General features: G+C 45.1%; 2 protein-coding genes across 2 annotated transcripts in view; both read right to left on the bottom strand.

The window, feature by feature from the left end:
• Positions 1 to 23,402, bottom strand: part of AMIGO3 (adhesion molecule with Ig like domain 3) — a 455,802-nt gene that overhangs the window by 174,252 nt on the left and 258,148 nt on the right. The window lies entirely within an intron of this gene.
• On the bottom strand, positions 360 to 15,884 carry AMT (aminomethyltransferase). The gene is made up of 9 exons (XM_063426549.1): positions 15,749 to 15,884; positions 11,107 to 11,277; positions 10,576 to 10,656; positions 7,089 to 7,220; positions 6,831 to 6,909; positions 6,186 to 6,331; positions 3,296 to 3,476; positions 2,358 to 2,513; positions 360 to 855 (listed from the first exon to the last, which is right to left on the bottom strand). Exons 1-9 carry the CDS (start codon positions 15,839 to 15,841, stop codon positions 677 to 679), a joined length of 1,218 nt encoding a protein of 405 aa, XP_063282619.1. The 5' UTR covers positions 15,842 to 15,884; the 3' UTR covers positions 360 to 676.

Here is a 23,402-nt window from a genome sequence, read left to right as displayed (position 1 = left end):
TTGCATATAACTAATGTTTAACAAATGGTCCAAGCACCAGGAGTGCCCTGGCGTCCCCAATTGTAAGAGTCATACTATTGGCTGGAGTCCACCGGGGTGACACTCCTCTAGTACTTTGTATGGAGCCAGAAGTGTCACATGGACTTTAGTTAGTAAACAGTGAATTGTTGCTACACAGCTAAACTTCAACACTGGAGAATGTTTCCAATGCTGAAACTTGCCATAAACTTAGCATTTATGTTATTTATTCAGCTCTTACTGAAATAACTCCAGAATCACTCCCACTACGATGTCTAGAGGCATCATCCAATGTAAAATGCTGAATAATGTTCTGTGAGTTAGGGGATGCGACACATGAATAACAGCCCACATACTGGAGCAGGAATGCTTTTATTTTTGACACATGTAGAAAAAGACCAGAGACTTTATATGACCAACAGGAACGTGGTCCCTATCCCATTCCATCTACTTATACAGGTAACAATATTAAAAAGCATTCTGCACACAATGTCCCACAATACAGAATTAGAACACAGACAGATCATTGGCAAAACAGTTACATAGTGATACAAGCACAGTCACACAGCAATATAGGTACTATATGTAAGCTGCCTGATGACTGCAGGTTGCCCTAGCATGGTCTGTGTGACGATTGTGCACGTCAAAGTCACAGTTTTCATTTCACAGTGTAATATTTTGTTGGCACAAATGGCATTTTGCTGGTGATGCTATCCACAAGTTTCTTCCTGATCTCCACTTTCAGAGCAGTGCCAGGTTTCATATATTCAGGTTCCACATAACCCATAGCCACATTCAGCTTCAGACATGGAGAAGGACAGCCGCTAGTAACCTCCCCTATAGAGGGAAACAGGAAAACATGGGCAATACCATAAGGATTCTGGGTACACCTAACTGCATATTTCTAAGGAAAAATGCATTGCATTGAAAACATTATTCAAAGATTTATCAAAAGGGACAGTTAAAACAGAACTCAAAATAAGAGAAAGAATACAACATATAAACTTGTGGGGTGAAAAGTAGTTCTACTACATTTTGTAGATAATTAAGACATTACACAAGTAAATAAAGACAATTAAGAGCTAAATATGTCAATTAAAAGGGACACTCCAGACACCAAAACAACTTTAATACATTTGATAGGGTTTGGCCTCATTAATATGCCGTATATTTTTTGCATGTTTAAACCTTTCCAGTTTTTGCTTAAAAATAAATAAATGTGTTACAGAATGCTATACCATAAGCCTGCTTCTTTAGCCACACACCCTCACTCTAGAAAAATACTTCCTTATCAAATGCATGCATACAGAGCTGTTGGACAGTACAGAATGATCTAAACCACAAGGTAACCTGCATTAGCAGGAGAGGACACCCAGGGAGACGTATAGCTTATTCTAGTTTCCCTGGCTGTCTGCAGCCAGGTTGTGAATTAAAAGTCACTCATCTCAGAGCAGTTGCGCTGAGACTGTGTGCATACTTTTGATAAGATAGTATTTCTGGCATGAGCGGGTGTGGCTAAGGAGGCAGGCTTATGGAGTAGCAAAAAAACATTTATTTAATGCAAAAACTATATATTTAAGCATGCAAAACATATAGCACATAAATGGGCCTAAATCTTTCAAATGCATTAAAGTTGAATTGGTACCTAGAGTGTCCCTTTAAAAAACATTACACCACTAAAACGTCTCAATGTATTCTTGTGATGTTATTGTAAATTGAAATTTGCCATTTATGAAACAGAATTATATACTTTTCATATATATATATATATATATAGAAAAGGTATAGATTGGGCACTCACCCTTAAATGGCTGTAGCTGGTTTTTGCCTTTGGTGCTACCTGCGTCCAAAATATATAATCAAAGAATAATCGGAGCACTCAAAAAGGACTTCTTTTTCTGTGTTTTAATGTGGCAAACGATTACATCAAATCGACGTTTCGACCCCTTAGGGTCTTTTTCAAGGATCTTGAAAAAGACCCTAAGGGGTTGAAACGTCGATTTGAAGATTTGATGTAATCGTTTGCCACATTAAAACACAGAAAAAGAAGTCCTTTTTGAGTGCTCCGATTATTCTTTGAATATATATATATATATATATATATATATAAAAATCTCTCTCTCACTGGAAAGTGTTTATTTCTAGTTCTCTGCAAAGCTTCCACATAGCTCATCATCCTTTCAATGTTTCACAATCGCCATTACATTTTATTTACCAGTCAAGATGCATTTTTTATGATATAGATTATGAAGTGATCAAAACAAGCTAGCAGAGGCAGACTTTTCTTATTTTCTAGGTTGAACTTGGTAAAATTCTGGTTTATCTGTACCAGTACTCACCAATAACACGTCCTTCCGTGTTCATTATGGGTGTGTGTTGCCTCACAGGCGGTCCAGTGGAGGTCAAGCCCACCCTCTTCCTTGCAACCTTGCCTTTTATCTGAGGTACAACCACAGATGCTCCTGGAAAGTCCATAGCTGCCCTGCGCCTTTTACCTGCAGAAAAATCATTAGGAAATTATATTATGATCACAAAATTGTGGTTTGCGGGTATGGGGGGAGTATGCAGAAATACTGCATCTATTCAATATGCACTCTGTTTAACCAAACTAAGAATGGTGGAACATCGTCATGGGAATGCAAATTAATGGTGACTGGGAATTATGGAAAATCTAGTTCAGGAACATTTGGGGTGTTAAAGGTAACCGTCTACACTCAAAGTAGAATTATTATTATTCCAACATATAAAAAGAAAAATGATCAACTCCCATAACAGATGATTTTTTTTGTATCATGGTAATGAGAGTATACATTCACAAGCTGGTCTGTGTAAAGTCATATATTTGGTCTGCAGTTACATCAGTCAAAGCAATCAAAGTGCAATGACACACAGGAAACACTTGCCATAAAGAAGAAAAACTAATGATATCTACATTTATGCTTAGTTGGAGTTTGTTTTCTGATTAAATACCAATACATTTTGTATTGAACGTTTCTCTACTCATAATTTGTGAGCAACACTGCCACCTTCAGATATTCTTTGGAAAGTGCCTTCTCGATTGGATAATTGCACCTTAGTGCAGACGTTCCCAATCCAGTCCCTCATAGCATACCAACAGGTTAGGTTATGACCGTTTTCCATTGGAACCCAACCAGGAAATGGTAAAATATAGCATTACTGGCGTGCCCCGAAGACCGTTTTGGGAACCAATGCTTGAGACAACACTAGATAGCTTTTACTGGAGTTATTCTCCTCATATGGGTAATGTCTCACCTACCCAGTGTCCATACCAAGCTGGCCTCAACTGGAGTGGTGGTTTCATCAATGTCATTCCCATACAAACAGAGACCGGCCTCCAAACGAAGACTGTCCCTCGCAGCCAGACCTGCCAGCTTCACTTCACTGTTCTGCAGGAGCTTATCAGCCAACTCTACGGCTCTATCCCCGGGAACAGAGATCTGGAAAGGAAGACGTGGCACAAGAGAGAGATTGTAGAGAGAAGGGAGATAAAGAGCAAGGAATAAAAGGGACAGTAATGTGGTCTTGGCTTTCCTGAAAGAACAGCAGTAATCCAAGACAGGGTAAAAGGAATTACTAAATTTAATAGAAATGGTCCCATGGTTGTTTTTGCAATGCCGGTTCTTAAAATGCAGTAAAAAGAATCCTAACAATGGTCCGTTCTACTGTGTATTATGGCATTTGAAGAGAACATGACATTTCTATTCTCACTGCCACAATCCTCATTTAACTATAACATATATACATACACACACACACACAAAATAACTAAAATAATATGCACAAATTGCCACTTACATTAGGAAGGCCAACTTCTACTTCATGGCATTCTTGCTATGCACTATATCTTCAAACTGTTAAGAGTACTCTACAAGCAAAATCACGTCTTCTGAGTTGTACAAACATGATACACATCGTGGTTGATAGCCCCAGGCCCTAATCTCTGAGAATCCCAGTAAAATCTATTGTATATGATACTTATATAGATAATGGGAAAGAAAGAAAGGACTGAATGAATAATGCTGCCCCTTTAAAGAGGAGTTTCCCCTTGCTAGGAATTATATTATTATTTTGTTATGGAGAGAAAAACAAGTAGCCAGAGAGGTGAGAATGGACAACAGCTCAATTAGCCTGCCCTTCAGTGGGTCCCCGCTCAGATCTCAAGCTGGTTTTAGCTCATCTTGTGCCATTACAGAGAGAACATATCTGAAGCACATCAGACTGGTCCCACCCATATGGGCAGCCTAGATCCGAAATGCCAGCAAGTTCCCTCTGCACGAGAGACACAGCAACCCCAGACTATCGTTTCAACCTTGTATCATCAGTGAGGTATAGCCAATATCCCTCTAGGCACCGTGAGCTCTCTCTTGTGACTTGTTTTAAAGGGTAATCCAGATGTGGACCCCTTGCTCACGGTGCCTAGAGAGATATTGGCTATACGTCACTGATGATGCTTAACAAGGTTGAAACGATTGTATGGGGTTACTGTATCTCTCGTGCAGAAAGCCGGCCTGTATTTTGGATCTGTTCTGCCCTTTTGGGCAGATGCAAATGGTCTGGTTCTCTCTGTAATGGCACGAGATGAGCTAAAACCAGCTGAAGCACTGAGGGGGTGCTTCTCAGTCTATTTCATTCATAGAATACATGGGAGTTGTAGTTCAGCAACATCTGGATGGCCGAAGTTTGAGGAAGCCTGTTTTAGAGCATAAACACATTGCTAAAGTTCCCATGATGTTTCTATTTCTCCTCCTACGACGCAGTGTGTGCCAAGACTAGAATGGATTGTGATTTTGATTGCCAACTCTTAAATATGCATTTAGAGAAAAAAAAAAAAAAAAGTGGCATTACAAGAAAAGGGGAAAAACGTTCAGCACAAGTTATAGGTAATTTTCAATTATTTGTTCAGTGTTGTGCTTCCCAGAGAAGTAATGGTTCCCCTTTCAAGGAACCCTACAAACAGCATGCTGTAGTGGTTATAGTGCCATGAGTGTAAGAAGTCAACCTATTCTAGAGCGGTTTGACTGCTTATCTAGCGTCTGCTAAGCGCTGCTTCCTGCCCCCACAACTGTTCTGTGAGAGCTGGAAGCGGTCAGAACTGCGCTAAGCACTAATAATGCAGGGTTTAGCTCAGGAGAGCTTATTGAAGCTCCCAAGCAGAGCTTTGAGCTCTCAGTAAGCTAAAGTGGGGCTCAGCAGACCCCAGATAAGAAGTCAAACCGTTCTAAAATGCGCTGTAGTGGTTATGGTGCTTGGAGTGTTTCTTAAAGGGAATTTATACCATTAATAATAAATGTGTAACAGTTTAAAAAAAAAAAAAAAAAACAACATTAACAAACTAACAAGAGTCAAGTACTATTTAAGGCTGTAAGAGTCACATATTGCTTTCTTATTTACCCTCATTATCACTTTTGTATTTTGCTTTTTCCCTTCAGCTGACACATTGATTATATAGAATAATGCATAACCTTAATCACACACAACAAAAAGAGAAGACCTATTTACAGGTGCCTTCAATTTTACTAAAAGTTAAAGGTGGAAGCTTCTTGCATTTAAAAGATTCTTTACAATTTCTGGAGGAAATGCAAGAAATAAAATGCAATACCTAGGTTTATGAGATGATATACATGTGAAGTCATGGGCTTTAAATATATTAGTTATCCACAATGTTGCTAGATCCACCATGTTTCCTGGACACATCCATTCATTAAAAATGACCACTTCAAAACACTGAAGTATTCAGGTTGCTTGGCGTAACCCTTTAAAACGTAAGTATTCTTTCTTAAACTAAAAGTTAAGCACTGACAACTGTCCTCATGTATTCTCTTGAACTTGACAATGGACAGAGCTTAAGTCAAGTGAAATTTTTCTATAATGCTCACCTGTCCTCCACATCCCCCATTGCCTGTGCACGCTTTGTTCACCCTGGGGCTATTTCAAGTACAGGGTGAGCTGAACATGCACCAGATCTGTCACACACACGACATGGACACTTAAATCGTAAATGTATTTTATACAAACTGCAGGGTAACCATTTCATGTGTTGCCTGAAAGCACAAAGTCATAATTATGTGGCACTAAAGACTGGTGGATCAGGCAATTCCACTCATCCAGTTAAAGTATACCATCACAAGTATCTGTTCTACACATACCTCCACGCCATCCTCCCCTGTGTATCCACAGCGTGTCACTCTGCAGCCAGGGACCCCAAACACAGTTGTAGTCACTCCAGTCATAAATGGGAGCTTGGAGAGGTCATCGGTCAGTCCAGATTGCAGAACACGGGCTGTAGAGGGACCTGAAATTCAAAAACAATATTTAAAATCCATCTATATGATAGCTTGTAGTCCAATGTAAACCATACTCTATGAATTTGAGGTAGGGATTACTATCCAGAACAATTAACTAGTTCAGTGGTTCTCCACCATGTTTTTAGTAAGCCCCCAATTGGAAGAACAGAGACACCACATTTATCAAGACCCAGTGCAACTATCTACAATAACTTGTTGGCAATTGGCATGGCTTTACTGAAAAGAGTTAGATGAAATTGCTTTCCAGAATTCAATTAGATTACGTTTGAAGATTGAGTTGCAAAGCTCAATCTGTGACAATTCAGATTTATAGCTAAATATATTTTCATCTATGCATTAGCTAGCAAATTATACCAATTATTGGTCATAATAGGTGCACTTTAAAAATAACTAGTATATATTAATTTGGTGGTGTCCCTTTAAAAATAAAAGTTATTTCAAAGATTTTTTCCCCCCTCTACTTAGAGGGGACAACTGTGACATCACCTTGTAGAGCCAACAGACCAAACTCCAAAACTTCCAAATCGACATCCTGTCCAGCCGCTTTAAACTCTTGTAGTTTACTCTATGTGGACAAAAAAAAAAAAAAGTTTTGACCAGAGAGGAGTATAACACAGAGGTGGTCAAAAGTCATATCTGCAGCAGATGTTGAACTACAACTCCCATGATGCTTTGCCAGCCTTCTACAATTGCCAGGAGAAAACTTTTGGCCAAAGCGAGCAGAGCTAATGATCAAGAATTCACCTTCATGTGCGCCGAATCCTTTTCTGCACAACCAGCATTAGACACAACGTATAGAAAACCCTCTGAAGTGTTGTTGACAATAAGATCATCAATGATCCCGCCCTTGTCGTTAGTGAAGAGGGTCAGGGTGCCCTGAAATTGTGAGATCATGGAAGAACTTTTAGAAGACATGTCTCATTTATTAGCAGAAGCAAAAATAAAGTACATAACGAACAACTTCCAATTAACAAACTTGTAGTAAATTTAAGTTGGCTATCGTTCACTGAATCAAAAGAAAACAAGGGTCTGAAATTTTTCTATGCACACCTCTCTCATCATTGGCATTTTTCTCATAATTATCAGTCACCCAAAAAATAGCTCCTGAATGTAAGCAGGACGACAGATAACGTTCATTTTTTTTCAAATACTACTTAAAGGGTTACTCCAACCTGTGTATTATGCCCTATGGGAAATCTAGATAAGGTCCTCCCACTCCCAGTAAAAGCTGCCAAAAAGTTTTTCTCACCTTGAATCTAACTTTCATGTCCCCTCCGACATTACAGGGGAATTGCCCGGTCCAACTACAAACTCCTCATAAACTCATAGATTTCTCACAAAGCCGAACTTCCCTGTCCACTTCCACAACATGGGAACCAGCCAATGTTGTCCCATTCACTTTGTCTTCCAGTGGATCTTCTCGGGTGGCGATTACCTGACTTTCCTACTTTGTTTTTTTTACCTATTTTTTTTGTGTTTTGGCCTAACCTAAAGGAACACCACAGGGTCAGGAATATAAACGCGTATTCCTAACCCTATACTGTTAAAACCACCATTGGGTGGCTTGCACCCACCCCCCTTACCTGGAAGTTAGGTAATAAAACTTACCTGACTTCCAGCGCTGCATGAGTCTGCAAGTACTGGCCCGGCCCCTGACGCACCTCCTTGCTGACATCAGAATTTAGGATTTCAGCCAATCCAATGCTTTCCATAGAGAAATCTGCAAGAAAGCTGGATGGGGCGGGGCCAAATGCCAGCTTGGCCAATCAGCACCTCCTCATAAAGATGCATTGAATCAATGCATCTCTATGAGAAAGATTCAGCATCTCCATGCAGAGCGTGTAGACGCTGAACAGCAGTGCTGCAGCACTGTCCCAGGAAGCACCTCCAGTGGCCATCTGAGGAGTGGTTACTGGAGGTGTCCCTAATGGGCAACGTAAACAGTGCCTTTTTTCTGAAAAGGCAGTGTTTACATGAAAATGCCTGCAGGGAATGAGTATACTCACCACAACTACTACATTAAGCTGTAGTTGTTGTGGTGACTATAGTGTCCTTTTAATTGTTATTTTATGATTATGTTTTGCAATAGATTCTGTAGCACTTTACAATATTATGAGAGGTGGGATTTAACTATAAATAGAACAACTACAAGAAAACATACAGGAACGATAAGTTGAAGAGAACCCTGCTCAAACGATCTTACAGTCTATAGGTGGTGGTGTATAAAACACAATAGGGCAGGAAATTGCAATTAAATAAGGCGGGAGTGAAGCAGAGCTGGAGGAGAGAGTAGAGTGCTGCCCTTTAGGAGAGAGAAAGAGACAGGTATGTGAGGTAGAGGTTACTCTGGGAGGCCATGAACTTTCCTAAAGAGATGGGTTTTAAGGCACTTCTTAAAAGATGCACGACTAGAGGAGAGTCTGATGGCGGTAGGCAGGCTATTCCATAGGAAGGGAGCCGCCTGCGAGAAGTCCTGCAAGCGTGCGAACAACGGACAGGAGGTGGTTACGGACAGAGCGGAGAGACCGAGAAGGGACATACCTATGGATCTGTGAAGAGATAAGAGGGGCTAGAATTGTTCAGTGCTTTATAGGTGTGAATTAGTACCTTGAATTGACTCCTAAAGGATACAGGAAGCCAATGTAAGGACTGGCAGAGGGGTGAGGTGTGAGAGAAACGACTAGAGAGGAAAATCAATCTGGCGGCAGCATTCATTATGGACTGTAGTGGTGCAGTACGGCTTTTGGGAAGACCAATCAGGAGAGGGTTACAATAATCCATGCAGGAAATTTCTAGAGCATCAACAAGCTCCTTGGTAAAATCTTGTGTAAGAAAGGGGCGGATGCGGGCTATGTTTTTAAGATGGAATCTACAGGATTTGGCAACATACTGGATGTGAGGCCAGAATCAAGTATGACGCCAAGATAGCGCGCTTGCAAGGAAGGACTGATGTGGGTACCACTAACTTGAAGGGAGAGCGAAAGAGGAGATCGAGTTTCAGAAAGCAGGGGGGGGGGGAGGAAAGAAAGGAAAGCAGTGACACGTTGCAGGACGGCAGGAAAGATATCTGGGTGTCATCCGCGTACAGGTGGTAGTGGAATCCAAAAGAGGTAATAAGTTTGCCAAGAGAGGCAGTATAAAGAGAAAATAGAAGAGGACCAAGGACAGAGCCTTGGGGGACTCCAACCGAGACAGGACGAGGGGAGGAGGTATCATTAGAAAAGGAGACATGGAATGAGCATTGGGAGAGAGAGGAGGAAAACCACGAAATCCCTCTCTGAAGCACTCCCCCCTTCTCTCATCTCAAGCCCTGCACTCATTTCTCTATTCTCTCTCTCCTGCTTTAACTCAATCTCATCCTAGCTCATATAAAACCCATTCACACCTTCTGTCCCTATCTCTCCTCCTACTTCTAGCAGCTGGTGGGTGGACTAACACATGTAATTGTAACCATACAACTGGACGTGCAGAAACAGAGAGGTGGAGGGCCCTGCTCAATCAGCTTACATTCTAGAGGGAGTGGGATATAGTGACACAAAGGGTAAAAGTAGGGGTACGAAGTAGGTGGTTAGAAAAGTATTCAATGAGGGCTTAGTATGCTCATGGCATGACCGTTGGCCCTGAGGCCAACTTCACCTGAAACCAGGATTATCCCAGATACAATAGCTTTAATTTCAACACCCACTCCCCCAGCTCCTGTCCTTACATACTTCACTCATCTGTGAGCAGCTGTCTATTAACATTGATAGGTTTTCCTGTCTGTTCAATTATATAGGCCTATGCAATCTTTTTGATGGTTAAACTAGATGTATGCTTCTAACATCCTCTCTATATTTTTCTTTTATTCCTTAAAATGTGCAGTATTCTCGTCATGTTAAGGTACTCTAACGTACTGATGCTTGTTTCTTATAGCCTCGCTGACATGATAAAAAGTGCCTGTATGTTATTCTTTGCAAAACAAAAATAAAGAATTTCAGAAATAGCTAAATGGCGTACATAGCTGACAAGGAGGACTATTTTAAAGTTCAATAATTTTACTTAAAAGTTTAAATTCCTATTTTTAGTGTTTAACTCTGACTTAGAGGTAGCACTTTGACGTTAAAGTTTAATTAGCCAAGTTGGAAAAATAGCAATTTAACTGTCAATTAACTGTTGGTGATTAAAAGAGTAAAGATAAATGTTACTGTATGGAAGAAACTATAAAATGTAACCTAATGAAAAATGATTTAACCTGGTTCTGCTTCAGCTCAGCAATGTCACCCACTACCAGGCTCTCCACGAAACGTATCCGATCCTTTCCATGAACCTTGGTCTGAAACAAGAGGACATATTTTATGTTGTATACTTATCTGCTTACATCACGGTTTTTGGGGAGTTCTGATTATATCCCATAAAGCTCTGCTCAAAAGGAATTAATTGGATATGCAGTACAGCAAATGTTCCGTTCTTAAAGGGGTACTCCAAACACCATGACCACTTCATTGATTTGAAGTGGTCATGGTGCCTAAAGTCAGACACTAACCCATCTGCTCCTAGAGGCGTTACTCCACCTCCAGCAGCATAATAGGGGAGTCAGCCAGTTGGAAAGTACAGTTCCAGGTGGCTGCTGTTAATTCTGTGCAATATTGACATCAGAGGTGAGAGTTAAGGTTTTTTTTTTTAAATTTATTTTTTTAGGGACAGTGTTACTTTAACCAAAAACAGTGTATTCTTAATATACAGTTCTTCTTGCAAATATGAGCAGCAGAAGACATTATGTTACCTGTAGCATGTGGGAGACATCGAACAAAGAGCAGTGTTGGCGGGTGTGCAGGTGGGAGGCGATGTGACTATCCTTATATTGCACTGGAAGGCTCCACCCAGCAAATTCCACCATCTTTCCACCATGATCGCGGTGAAAGTTGTACAAGGGAGTACGTCGAGGAGCATCTGTCTGCGATGAGAGTTTAAAAGGCTTGTTTACTTGGCATGTCTCAAATCAAAGAATTTAAGGTAACAAAGAACATTGATTGATACAGACCGTACGCTCCTCTGAGCAGTACACTTTCCACCTTTTTTATTTAGTTTTGATTCCCGTTGTACAATGCCGCTGAATAGGTTGGTGCTATGTAAAAAAAAATATTTAATAGAGCCAACATCAGACTGTGACTTGAACTTTTCCAGGATTATCTTGTGAACAAAAAGGTTTTAAGGAGTTTATGAATGGCTAAGCAAGCCCAAGAATTACAGGTGTACAAGCCAACCCATCTTGGGAAAGAAACACCAAAAACGTAAGCGCCATGGCCTTATTTGCTACTAGAATTTGTGGAGATCTTTTGTAGAAATTACATCTGACAACAAACCTAAGCTACATTGTACCTTGGATTACTATGGCACAACTGGCACAATACCTTATAGCTGAGCACCTCAGTTTGCATTTAACCCCTATAAAAAAATAATCAGTAATTTGTTATTGTGAGAACATGTAATTTATTATTAAGGGGTAAAATCAATGGAGACTCTACTTGAGGCAGCTTAAAAGATGATCAATGCAATGAAAACCAACATTTCTAATACCCTAGCATAATGTTTTTAGAATATGTTGGTAGTTTTTTTACATAAACACTTGAAATAATATGACGTATGTAAAAATAGAGTTTAATGTTGGAATGTGATGGCACTTTGAGTCAATTTCCAACCTGTGGTCAAAATATTCTGAATAAGCAGGGTGCATGAACAGCAGACAAGTTTCCGAATACCAGAAGAAGGTGCTGGGCACACACCAGGCACTCAAAGGGTTAAAGACCAACAACCATCCATTTCACCAAAATAACCAGTTCTTTAAAGTCACTGAGATGGGAGATCTTGTATATTTAGCATTAGCATGGCACTAGAGAGCTACTGCTGGTAGATAAACCAAGCATTCTGAGCTGACATTGGAGGAATAGATTGTGATGATGGACTGTACCGGTCCTTAATGAGTTAAAGAATGCATTCCAGTATACACTGTTTATAAGCTGAACTTGCCACATCTGTTAGGCAGATGCAGTAACTGCTCATCCGTGCCCTTCATTAAGCAAATTACAGCCCAGCTTTCCTCGATATATAGCACCCAGACTGTGAACTGATTAATTATATATTTTTTGCTTTAATGGCGCACACCCCATTGCTTGCTAAGGCGGTCTGTCAATCATTTTGACCTACATAGACATATACCTAGATCTCCAAGATCCAACGTGTTTTTCTGGATACATAGACTGCTGTGCTGCAAGGCAGTATATGAAAAGTGCTACTCAAAATCTATACATCCTTTGCAGCACAAGGGATATCAATTAGCTAAATCAAACAGCTTCTTTAAGATTCCTCCCTATTAATGATTTAAATATGGAATCACATGAATTTAGCATACTGAAGGGCAGTCCTTTTCATATAATTCCTTATAATATGGTAAAGTAATATGTTCCCATTAAAACATGATGGCTCTGAAAGCAATCCCATTACCAGTGAAACAGATAATGGCTTCCTTCCAGCAGGACTTATCTGTATATGAATTACATTGTAGCAGTGAAAGTCATTATCAAGTTGTGGCCGAACAGTTATTTCTGTCTAGGCTGTAAACAAAAAGAGACAATAAAAGGAATTATTACCCTGCCTCCCAGCCCCTACCAGCAGGCCCGGACTGGCCATCGGGCACACCGGGCAAATGCCCGGTGGGCCGCGGTGGCCGTGGGCCGAGGCCGGCAGGGGAAGGTCCCAGGATCTCCCCTGCCGGTCTTTGCAGGGCCGGCACTATCCTAGAGCCGGCCCCGCTGTATTCCATGGAGGGCCGGTGGGGAGATCAAAGATCTCCCTCACCGGCCCACATGCTGTGAAAGGCGGCCGCCGGCGGGGAGAGAGAGGGTGGGAGCCAGCCTGCCAGCAGAGGAACCCGGCGGAGCTCTAACTTGCAGCTCCGCCGGATTCCTCTCGCGAGATCCGGCGCGTTGCCATGGCAACGACCGGATCTCGCGAGAGTGAACTCTAGCCCGCAGGCTAGAGTTCACTCACCCACTGGACCAACAGGGATGGTGTCACCATGCCGGTCCCCCCTCCCACTCACCAGCGTGCCGGTCCCCCCCCTCCCAGGCTAAAAGGTAAGAAGGGAGGGGGGGACATAATGCTTACTCATTTTTTTTTGTTTTTATTTACCCCCAAACACACACAATCCCTTCTAACATGTATACAGAGCACTATCACACACATCACACTCAGCACTCACACACATCATCCACAGCACTCTCACACTCAGCACTCACACCCATCATTCCCAGCACTCTCACACACATCACATTCAGCACTCTCACACACATCATCCCCACAGCACTCTCACACTCAGCACTCTCACACACATCACACTCAGCACTCTCACATCTGCACTCTCACCCATCATTCCCAGCACTCTCACACACATCACATTCAGCACTCTCACACACATCATCCCCACAGCACTCTCACACTCAGCACTCTCACACACATCACACTCAGCACTCTCACATCTGCACTCTCACACATCACACTCAGCACTCACACACATCATCCACAGCACTCTCTCACACTCACACACATCTCACTCCGCACTCTCACACACATCACACTCAGCACTCTCACACACACATCACACTCAGCACTCTCACACACACATCACACTCAGCACTCTCACACACACACATCACACTCAGCACTCTCACACACACATCACACTCAGCACTCACACACACATCACACTCAGCACTCACACACACACACATCACACACAGCACTCACACACACACACATCACACACAGCACTCTCACACACACATCATCCACAGCACCCACAGCACCCTTACACACAGCACCCACACACACATCACACAGCACCCTCACACAAATCAATCACACACAGCACCCTCACACACATCACACCTCACACACACATACTGCACCCCTCACATACACACAGAACCCCCCGACACACTGCACCACACACATACACAATACTTCCAAACATATTTATATATATATATATATATATATATATATATATATATATACACACACACTAGATTCCTTGTAAGCAAACACATACTACACTCCTAAACGCACACTCTCTACAAACACTACATCACTTACACACACACCCACCCACACACACACACACACACACACACACACACACACTATAGCCTGCATGCACACTCTTGCTACATCCCCTATACACACATTCTCTACAGCCCCTAGCCACATATGCATTACATTACACCACATGCCTAAAACCGACCTTATAACACAATACCACACCACAATTAGCTCACTCTGCACACACACAATACCACAAGCAGGCTCCAAACACATGCACAATACTCTTTCCTGGCATTTTTGTCTCCTGGTATCCATTTATAGAGACACCGGAGACAAGTTGCAAGGAAACACAGTGCAAGCATGTTATTAAATTTGCTTGTGCTGTGCAGAACAAATACAGGGCTTTTTTCTCATGCTAGAGCTCTTCAGCAGAGCTCTGCGCATGGTCTGCCCTGGAAGAGCATTGAACCAACATGCTCAATTTGAGGGGGGCGTGTTTGTCATTAGTGATGACAAAACACACCCTCTCTGCCCCACCCCCTTCTTAGTGGGCTGCTGTGGTAAAAAAATGCCCGGGCCGAATTTTTTTCCCAGTCCGGCCCTGCCTACCAGCAGCAATGCCTGTCTATTCTTTATCCAAACCACTAGTGCCAGCCTCCCCCACTCATCAGCGCCTGAATTCCCTAATAAATCTGACTAAGAACATTCCTTTAGTCTCCCAGGGCCACAGTCCAAAAACTCTAACCTCAGATAATCTAAAACCTTTGATCTTAGCTGTGTAAAGCATGAATTGAACTTGCATTAGAGCAGAGTGTGGAAACACTACACCTGCTGCTAGTCTCACACCTCTTTGCAAGTATCCCCCCCCTTTTCATGACACTACATAGAAGGTATAATAATGACTAAAGATGCCTCTCTTGGCATTGTCTGTGGACTACATTCCATGCAATGCTCAGCCAACATAAATATTGACTGAGCATCATAGGAAATGTAGTTCAAAATATCCCATCACTGCTGTTCTCCTGTGATTTGATAACCAAAAGTGGTCAATATTACCTTTAAATCAGTTACCCCGCCCTCAATATGCAGTCTTTTCTTTAGCAGCTTTGTAACAAATTAATTGAAATCCTCACCAATCAACAGAAGTAGTTTAAAGTTACAAGGTGAACTTTCGCTTAGCACACATACTTTTTCCCCCTTTGCAATAAATGATTTTTATTTTGCTGAGCCAGCAGTTCTGGGCTGCTCTGATAGAAGAATTCCCTGTGCATCTGTTATAAAGTTTGCATACTGTTTCCCCCTTTAGCGTGAGGGGCTCTCAGTACCTGTCCGCTGGAAAAGCTCCTTTGTTGCCGATTCCCCGCAGAGATCCCGACTCCTCTCCCGATTCTTGCCCCGAGCCCCCGAACCAACTGCATCCCAACTAAAGCCAACAAGTCGCACTGCGCATGCTCGGCAGCACACCTACTTACTGCACTGCGCATGTGCGAGTGAGTTGGCACTCAGGAATTACACCTGCTCACTTTTAGGTACTGAGTGAGCTGCTGTTATTACTAGTCAAGATCCCATAGCTGCCTTTCAGATATTGGATTTGTAATGCTTTCAAACACACACACACAAACAAATGTAATCTTCTTTTACAGGCAATCTAGGGTAAGACAGCTGATCTTTATTTTTTAAATTAGAGAAATTACAAAGTTTGCTATTTTAGCCTCACTTTTACCATTTTGATTTAATTGAAGACATTGTAGTGCCCTCTACTCTGTCCATATGTTCTTTTAGGCAGTGGCATCAAACCAATGACTTATGTATCTCTATAAAGAAAAAGTATATGAAAGTGTCACAAAGTTCTAAAAGTGGAATCAGGACCAAAAAAATAAATAAAAGGAAAGCAGAATTGGTGAATGCATACCAGGTTACCGCTTGCATGCCAAGTGCGGACTCCATAGGGAGCACTTTGCGCACACTCTGTGTGCATCTAATGATATATATATATATATAAAATGAAGTGCACAAGCACTTTTAATGCTGCGCTTGCACTACGCTTTTTGGGGACAGTTCCCTGGGACAGCAGGAAACTAGGGAACAAAGTCACAACAGAACATGAACTGAAAACTGTCCCTCTAAAATCGATAATGTTGGGAGGCATGTTATAGGCATTATCAATACGGAATTGAGACATTTTCCTCTATAAAAAGTCTGCAAGCGCTTTGCTCTTGAAACTTTATTTTGAATTACAATGGTTCCAACATCATACCTAGTTTTGATTTCATGATCCAGGATAGTAAAACAATCTGTATCAGTGTTGGCCATGATACTGGTTTCCATCTGCTGTAGACATACATCTTCCATACTTTGTCTGCCTTAAAGGGGTATTCGAAGTACAATAAGCCTGTCCACTGTCAGAATGTCAGCTGATGTTTTAGTGATTTTATTAACAAAACAACAACATATAATAATACACATGGGCGTAGGAACCCAAAAACATCTGGGGGGGATAGCATTTTTACTCGCCGGGTATATTCTTTTTTTTTGTTAACATTCTTTATTTTTGTTGTGCGAGCTTTACATCATGCTTGAATAGCCACGACAGCCAAATCAAGCTCCATTGTAGCAGTTGAAAACATCAGTATGGCATTTAGAGTTACTGCACATTTTTAAAATGGAAATAATAAAAACGTAGTGTATAACAACAGCTTATTATCTTAAGAGCAGATTAGTTTCCGTGTGGACAGTGGCTTTTGTCTAGGGGCAAGGTACAATGGTTAGTGCCAGTGGTAGTGGGCCTAGTGAGTGTCACTTGTGTGCTATAAGTTGCGGCTTTTGCCTGGCCTGCTTCCTTGGGTTAGGGCAGGTGTACCTAAGCTGTTAAGGTGTGGGGAAACAACTTGAGTAGGCCGACTGGTGTGGTCAGTTTCAGTGTATGTAGTGGGGGCGAGAGTATGGCCCAGATTTGCAAGAAAAAAAACAAACAAACAAAAAAAAAACAATAAAAAAAAAAGGGAAACCTAACGAACAAACAAAGCAAAGCAGTTAAAATAGAGGGTTTCGATGTGGTGTCTGTATAGCTTGAAAGCCATCTCCGTTTAGTGAGGCTGAAATATGCTGGGAGCAGATTGGAGCTGGTGGGGTTAGGTGGTATAGTGGAGCCAGTTGCCCAGGCTATTCCCGGTGTCTATAGTGGGTGCCCATGAGCCCTTCGAATATGTAATCGAAACATATTAAATGTGTTAGATAGGTAGGAAAGGTAAAAAAAAACAAATGAAACATATGAAACATGTTGCTGGTAGCTGGCGGTTCATGAGGCCTTTTTCCTCGATGCACCCTCGCTGGTCGGGACAAACGGGACGACATTGGCTGGGTCCCAAGCCATTGTATTCGGGGGGGTTGCAAGTCCTAGCTTGGCCACCACAGTGTCCATCTCTGCTATGTCCTTGACTCGCTGTTCAGTGCCCTGGTGCTGTATTATAAGCACATGTGCCGGTCCCCAGCGGTATGTCACCCCGCTGGCCATTAGTAGCATTGTCAGCAGTCGGAGGGTTTGCCACCATCGCAGGGTAGTGCGTGACAGGTCTGAATAAAATGTTATGTCCATGCCCTCAAAGCTGAGTGGAGTCTTCCCCTTGATGGCACTCATGAGTGCTGTTTTATCTTGCCCGTTTTGGAGTTTGATCAGGAGATCGCCTGTTGTTGCGCCTGTTAGCTGTGGTGGTTTGGGTAGGCGGAACATGCCATCCAACTGGATCCCCTTCGCTTGTCAAGGGGGCAGCAGGGTTGAAAATAGCCTACAGAGGAGATGGGGCATTTCAGCTGGGGACACAGTGTCAGATATGCCGCGGATTTTAATATGTTTCCACCTGTGTTTATCCTCCATGGCTGCTATTTGGTGGGACATTGCAGTGTGGGCCGTGGTGAGGTCTCTCACCTGTGTCTTGAGGTCAAACACCTGTGCTGTGTGCGTTTGAGTGAGTTGTTCTACAGTGGTGAGGCAGGCTGTGAACGCTCTGACGTCTCCCCTTACATGGGAGATCTCCGCGGACAGCGACTGGCGTAGGTCCGAGAGGAGAGCGGTGAGTATTTCTGTGGTAATCGGGTGATCCATTGGTGGCTGTGCTGGCTTTGTCAGCCCTCGATATCCCAGATTCTCCTAGTAGTGCAGCGCAGTATCTTCCGAGCTGTCGGAGTAGTCTTCGATGTCGGCCGCCATCTTAGGTCCCCCCGCGCCATGCGGCCTTCTCAGAAGATCGCCTATGTCGGCAGATTGCCTGGGCTAATCCGGTCTCAGTTTTTTTGTTTTCTTCCTCATTAGTGTTCGGGTGTCGTCGGGCTTCTTCCAGTGCCGTTGGCAGCTGTTCCGGGCAGAATTTGGGGCTTTAGGGTTCCTGATTGTCGGAGCGCTATGAGTATGCGACCGTTCAGGTTAAGCGCTGGCTCCGCCCCCCCCGCTGTGTATATTCTTATTCCGTAAACTAGGAGTTGTTTATCCCATTGTACAGCGCTACGGAATTTGCAGTCGCTATATAAATGATTAAATAATAACATTAAAGGGTCACTACAGGGAGGGGGTTTTACTTACCCAGATACAGCGCCGGGATCGTTCTGATTACAACCACCCCTACCCTTCCCATGAATATTAGAACCACCCCTACCCCTTCCATGCACAAAAGAACCCCACCTACCCCTTCCACGCATATTAACCCCCTACCCCTTCCATGCATATTAGTACCCCCTAACCCCTTCCATGCATATTAGAACCCACCCTACCTCTTCCATTCATATTAGTACTCCCCTAACCCCTTCCAATAATTTTTCTACCTCCCCCCTCCTCCCATCCATATTAGTAGCCCCCCTAAACCCTTCCAATTATTTTTCTACCTACCCCTCTCCCCCTATCCTTATTAGTAGCCCCCCTAACCCTTTCCAATAATTTTTCTGCCATGTTAACTAACGCCAGTGCTGGAGTGCCGCCGTGTTTACATTAAAAGGCCTGCAGGGACAGGCTATAGACACCAGAACCACTACATTAAGCTGCAGTGGTTCTGGGGACTATAGTGTTTCTTTAATGTGAGGTAAATTAGAGATTAGTGCCACGAATAATATGCTAGATTGCCTACTTACAACCAGATGAGGATGATGATGGGTTCTAGCTGCAGCTGGCTCCACTGGTCTGGTGTAGAACAGGCTCTCTGGAGGCTGTTTGTAACTGTGGTCACAAAAATCAATGTTCTGGGAGAACGGGAAGCAGCTCCATTTTTTGGGAGCCATTTACACAGCTCAAGGTCTGGGTCCCAGGGTCCACCTTCATGTTCCACCAATGAGTTTGTTCACAGGGGGTGGAGTGTGTAGGGGATGTCCTGATATGTGTGTAAGGAATGCATTGTGTGAATCTGTGTTTGTATGTGTAAGGGCTGCAAGGTGTGTTTCTGTGTATGTACGGGATGCAGTGTGTGTGTCTGTAAGGGGTGCATTGAGTGTGTGTAAGGAATGCATTGTGTGTTTCTGTGTGTGTAAGGGTTGCATGATTGTGTGTGTGTGTGTGCGGGGTGCATTGAGTGTGTGTAAGGAATGCATTGTGCTTCTGTGTGTGTAAGGGTTGCATGATTGTGTGTGTGTGTGTGTGTGATGGATGTCAATCTCCCTCCCTCCCCACTCTCTTTCTCCCCCTCCCTCCCTCCCTTCCTCTTTCTCCCCCTCCCTCCCTCCCTTCCTCCCTCTTTCTCCCCCTCCCTCCCTCTTTCTCCCCCTCCCTCCCTTCCTCCCTCTTTCTCCCCCTCCCTCCCTTCCTCCCTCTTTCTCCCCCTCCCTCCCTCCCTCTCCCCCTCCCTCCCTTCCTCCCTCTTTCTCCCCCTCCCTCCCTCCCTCCCTCCCTCTTTCTCCCCCTCCCTCCCTCCCTCCCTCCCTTCCTCCCCCTCCCTCCCTCCCTTCCTCCCTCCCTCCCTTCCTCCCTCCCTTCCTCCCTCTTTCTCCCCCCCTTCCTCCCTCCCTTCCTCCCTCTTTCTCCCCCTCCCTCCCTTCCTCCCTCTTTCTCCCCCTCCCTCCCTCCCTTCCTCCCTCTTTCTCCCCCTCCCTCCCTCCCTTCCTCCCTCTTTCTCCCCCTCCCTCCCTCTTTCTCCCCCTCCCTCCCTCCCTTCCTCCCTCTTTCTCCCCCTCCCTCCCTCCCTTCCTCCCTCTTTCTCCCCCTCCCTCCCTCCCTTCCTCCCTCTTTCTCCCCCTCCCTCCCTCCCTTCCTCCCTCTTTCTCCCCCTCCCTCCCTCCCTTCCTCCCTCTTTCTCCCCCTCCCTCCCTCCCTTCCTCCCTCTTTCTCCCCCTCCCTCCCTCCCTTCCTCCCTCTTTCTCCCCCTCCCTCCCTCCCTTCCTCCCTCTTTCTCCCCCTCCCTCCCTCCCTTCCTCCCTCTTTCTCCCCCTCCCTCCCTCCCTTCCTCCCTCTTTCTCCCCCTCTCTTTCTCCCCCTCCCTCCCTCTTTCTCCCCCTCCCTCCCTCTTTCCCCCCTCCCTCCCTCCCTTCCTCCCTCTTTCTCCCCCTCCCTCCCTCTTTCTCCCTCTTTCTCCCCCTCCCTCCCTTCCTCCCTCTTTCTCCCCCTCCCTCCCTCTTTCTCCCCCTCCCTCCCTCCCTCCCTCTTTCTCCCCCTCCCTCCCTCTTTCTCCCCCTCCCTCCCTCCCTCCCTCTTTCTCCCCCTCCCTCCCTCTCTCCCTCTTTCTCCCCCTCCCTCCCTCTTTCTCCCCCTCCCTCCCTCTTTCTCCCCCTCCCTCCCTCTTTCTCCCCCTCCCTCCCTTCCCCCCCCTCCCTCCCTTCCTCCCTTCCTCCCCCTCCCTCCCTCCCTCTTTTCCTCCCTCTTTCTCCCCCTCCCTCCCTTTTTCTCCCCCTCCCTCCCTCCCTCTTTCTCCCCCTCCCTCCCTCCCTCCCTCTTTCTCCCCCTCCCTCCCTCCCTCCCTTCCTCTTTTTCCCCCTCCCTCCCTCCCTTCCTCTTTTTCCCCCCTCCCTTCCTCTTTCTCCCCCTCCCTTCCTCTTTCTCCCCCTCCCTCCCTCTTTCTCCCCCTCCCTCCCTCCCTCTTTCTCCCCTCCCTCCCTCTTTCTCCCCCTCCCTCCCTCCCTCTTTCTCCCCCTCCCTCCCTCCCTTCCTCTTTCTCCCCCTCCCTCCCTCCCTTCCTCTTTCTCCCCCTCCCTCCCTTCCTCTTTCTCCCCCTCCCTCCCTTCCTCTTTCTCCCCCCCTCCCCTTTCTCCCCCTCCCCCCCCCCCCCTCTTCTCTCTCCCCTCCCTCCCTTCCTCCCTCCCTTCCTCCCTCCCTTCCTCCTTTCTCCCCCTCCCTCCCTTCCTCCCTCTTTCTCCCCCTCCCTCCCTTCCTCCCTCTTTCTCCCCCTCCCTCCCTTCCTCCCTCTTTCTCCCCCTCCCTCCCTTCCTCCCTCTTTCTCCCCCTCCCTCCCTTCCTCCCTCTTTCTCCCCCTCCCTCCCTTCCTCCCTCTTTCTCCCCCTCCCTCCCTTCCTCCCTCTTTCTCCCCCTCCCTCCCTTCCTCCCTCTTTCTCCCCCTCCCTCCCTTCCTCCCTCTTTCTCCCCCTCCCTCCCTTCCTCCTCTTTTCTCCCCCTCCCTCCCTGTCACTCTCTTTTTTTCTCCCCCTCCCTCCCTTGTCACTCTCTTTTTTTCTCCCCCTCCCTCCCTTGTCACTCTCTTTTTTTCTCCCCCTCCCTTCCCTTGTCACTCTCTTTTTTTCTCCCCCTCCCTCCCTTGTCACTCTCTTTTTTTCTCCCCCTCCCTCCCTTGTCACTCTCTTTTTTTCTCCCCCTCCCTCCCTTGTCACTCTCTTTTTTTCTCCCCCTCCCTCCCTTGTCACTCTCTTTTTTTCTCCCCCTCCCTCCCTTGTCACTCTCTTTTTTTCTCCCCCTCCCTCCCTTGTCACTCTCTTTTTTTCTCCCCCTCCCTCCCTTGTCACTCTCTTTTTTTCTCCCCCTCCCTCCCTTGTCACTCTCTTTTTTTCTCCCCCTCCCTCCCTTGTCACTCTCTTTTTTTCTCCCCCTCCCTCCCTTGTCACTCTCTTTTTTTCTCCCCCTCCCTCCCTTGTCACTCTCTTTTTTTCTCCCCCTCCCTCCCTTGTCACTCTCTTTTTTTCTCCCCCTCCCTCCCTTGTCACTCTCTTTTTTTCTCCCCCTCCCTCCCTTGTCACTCTCTTTTTTTCTCCCCCTCCCTCCCTTGTCACTCTCTTTTTTTCTCCCCCTCCCTCCCTTGTCACTCTCTTTTTTTCTCCCCCTCCCTCCCTTGTCACTCTCTTTTTTTCTCCCCCTCCCTCCGTTGTCACTCTCCTTTTTTCTCCCCCTCCCTCCGTTGTCACTCTCCTTTTTTCTCCCCCTCCCTCCGTTGTCATTCTCTTCCTCCCCCCTCCCCTACCTCGGTTGTAGCGTGGCCGAGCCCTGTATGGTCCGCGGGTACAGGGAGATTTTGTTTCCTGTACCCGGCCGGACTAACAGGAAGTGCACACTCAGTGTGCACTTCCTGTTAGTCCGGCCGGGTACAGGAGACAGATGCTCCCTGTACCCGCGGACCATAAAGGGCTCGGCCACGCTACAGTGAGGGAGTGACAGGAGGGAGCGCAGAGCGGCTGCAGCATGAGGGGGGGCGGCGGAGCAGGGGGGGATTTCCCCATAACCTGTTCCCCCCGCATGATTTGCTGGGGGGGGGATGCGTCCCCCCCATCCACCCGGTTCCTACGCCCATGATAATACATACCTGTATTAATCTTCAATCGTACTGCAGAGATTAAGAATACTGACATTTAACAATATCGGTGCTGAAGTATAGCAATGTTATTTATAAATCCTTACCAAGAAAGTAACAAAAAAAAACACCAAACACCACAGTTAGCAGCACTACATGTAGTCAGAGAATAATGACTGCTAAACAATATAAGTGTTATATGGCTAGGTAATCCCCAATACCACTCAAATAGATTAGATTGATCACGTTTAGAATGTGGGTAGTTGTAGGATTC

The sequence above is a fragment of the Pelobates fuscus genome, chromosome 7, assembly GCF_036172605.1.
Source record: "Pelobates fuscus isolate aPelFus1 chromosome 7, aPelFus1.pri, whole genome shotgun sequence".
NCBI classification, from domain to species: Eukaryota; Metazoa; Chordata; class Amphibia; order Anura; family Pelobatidae; genus Pelobates; species Pelobates fuscus.
This window is presented reverse-complemented; position numbering and strand designations above follow the sequence as displayed.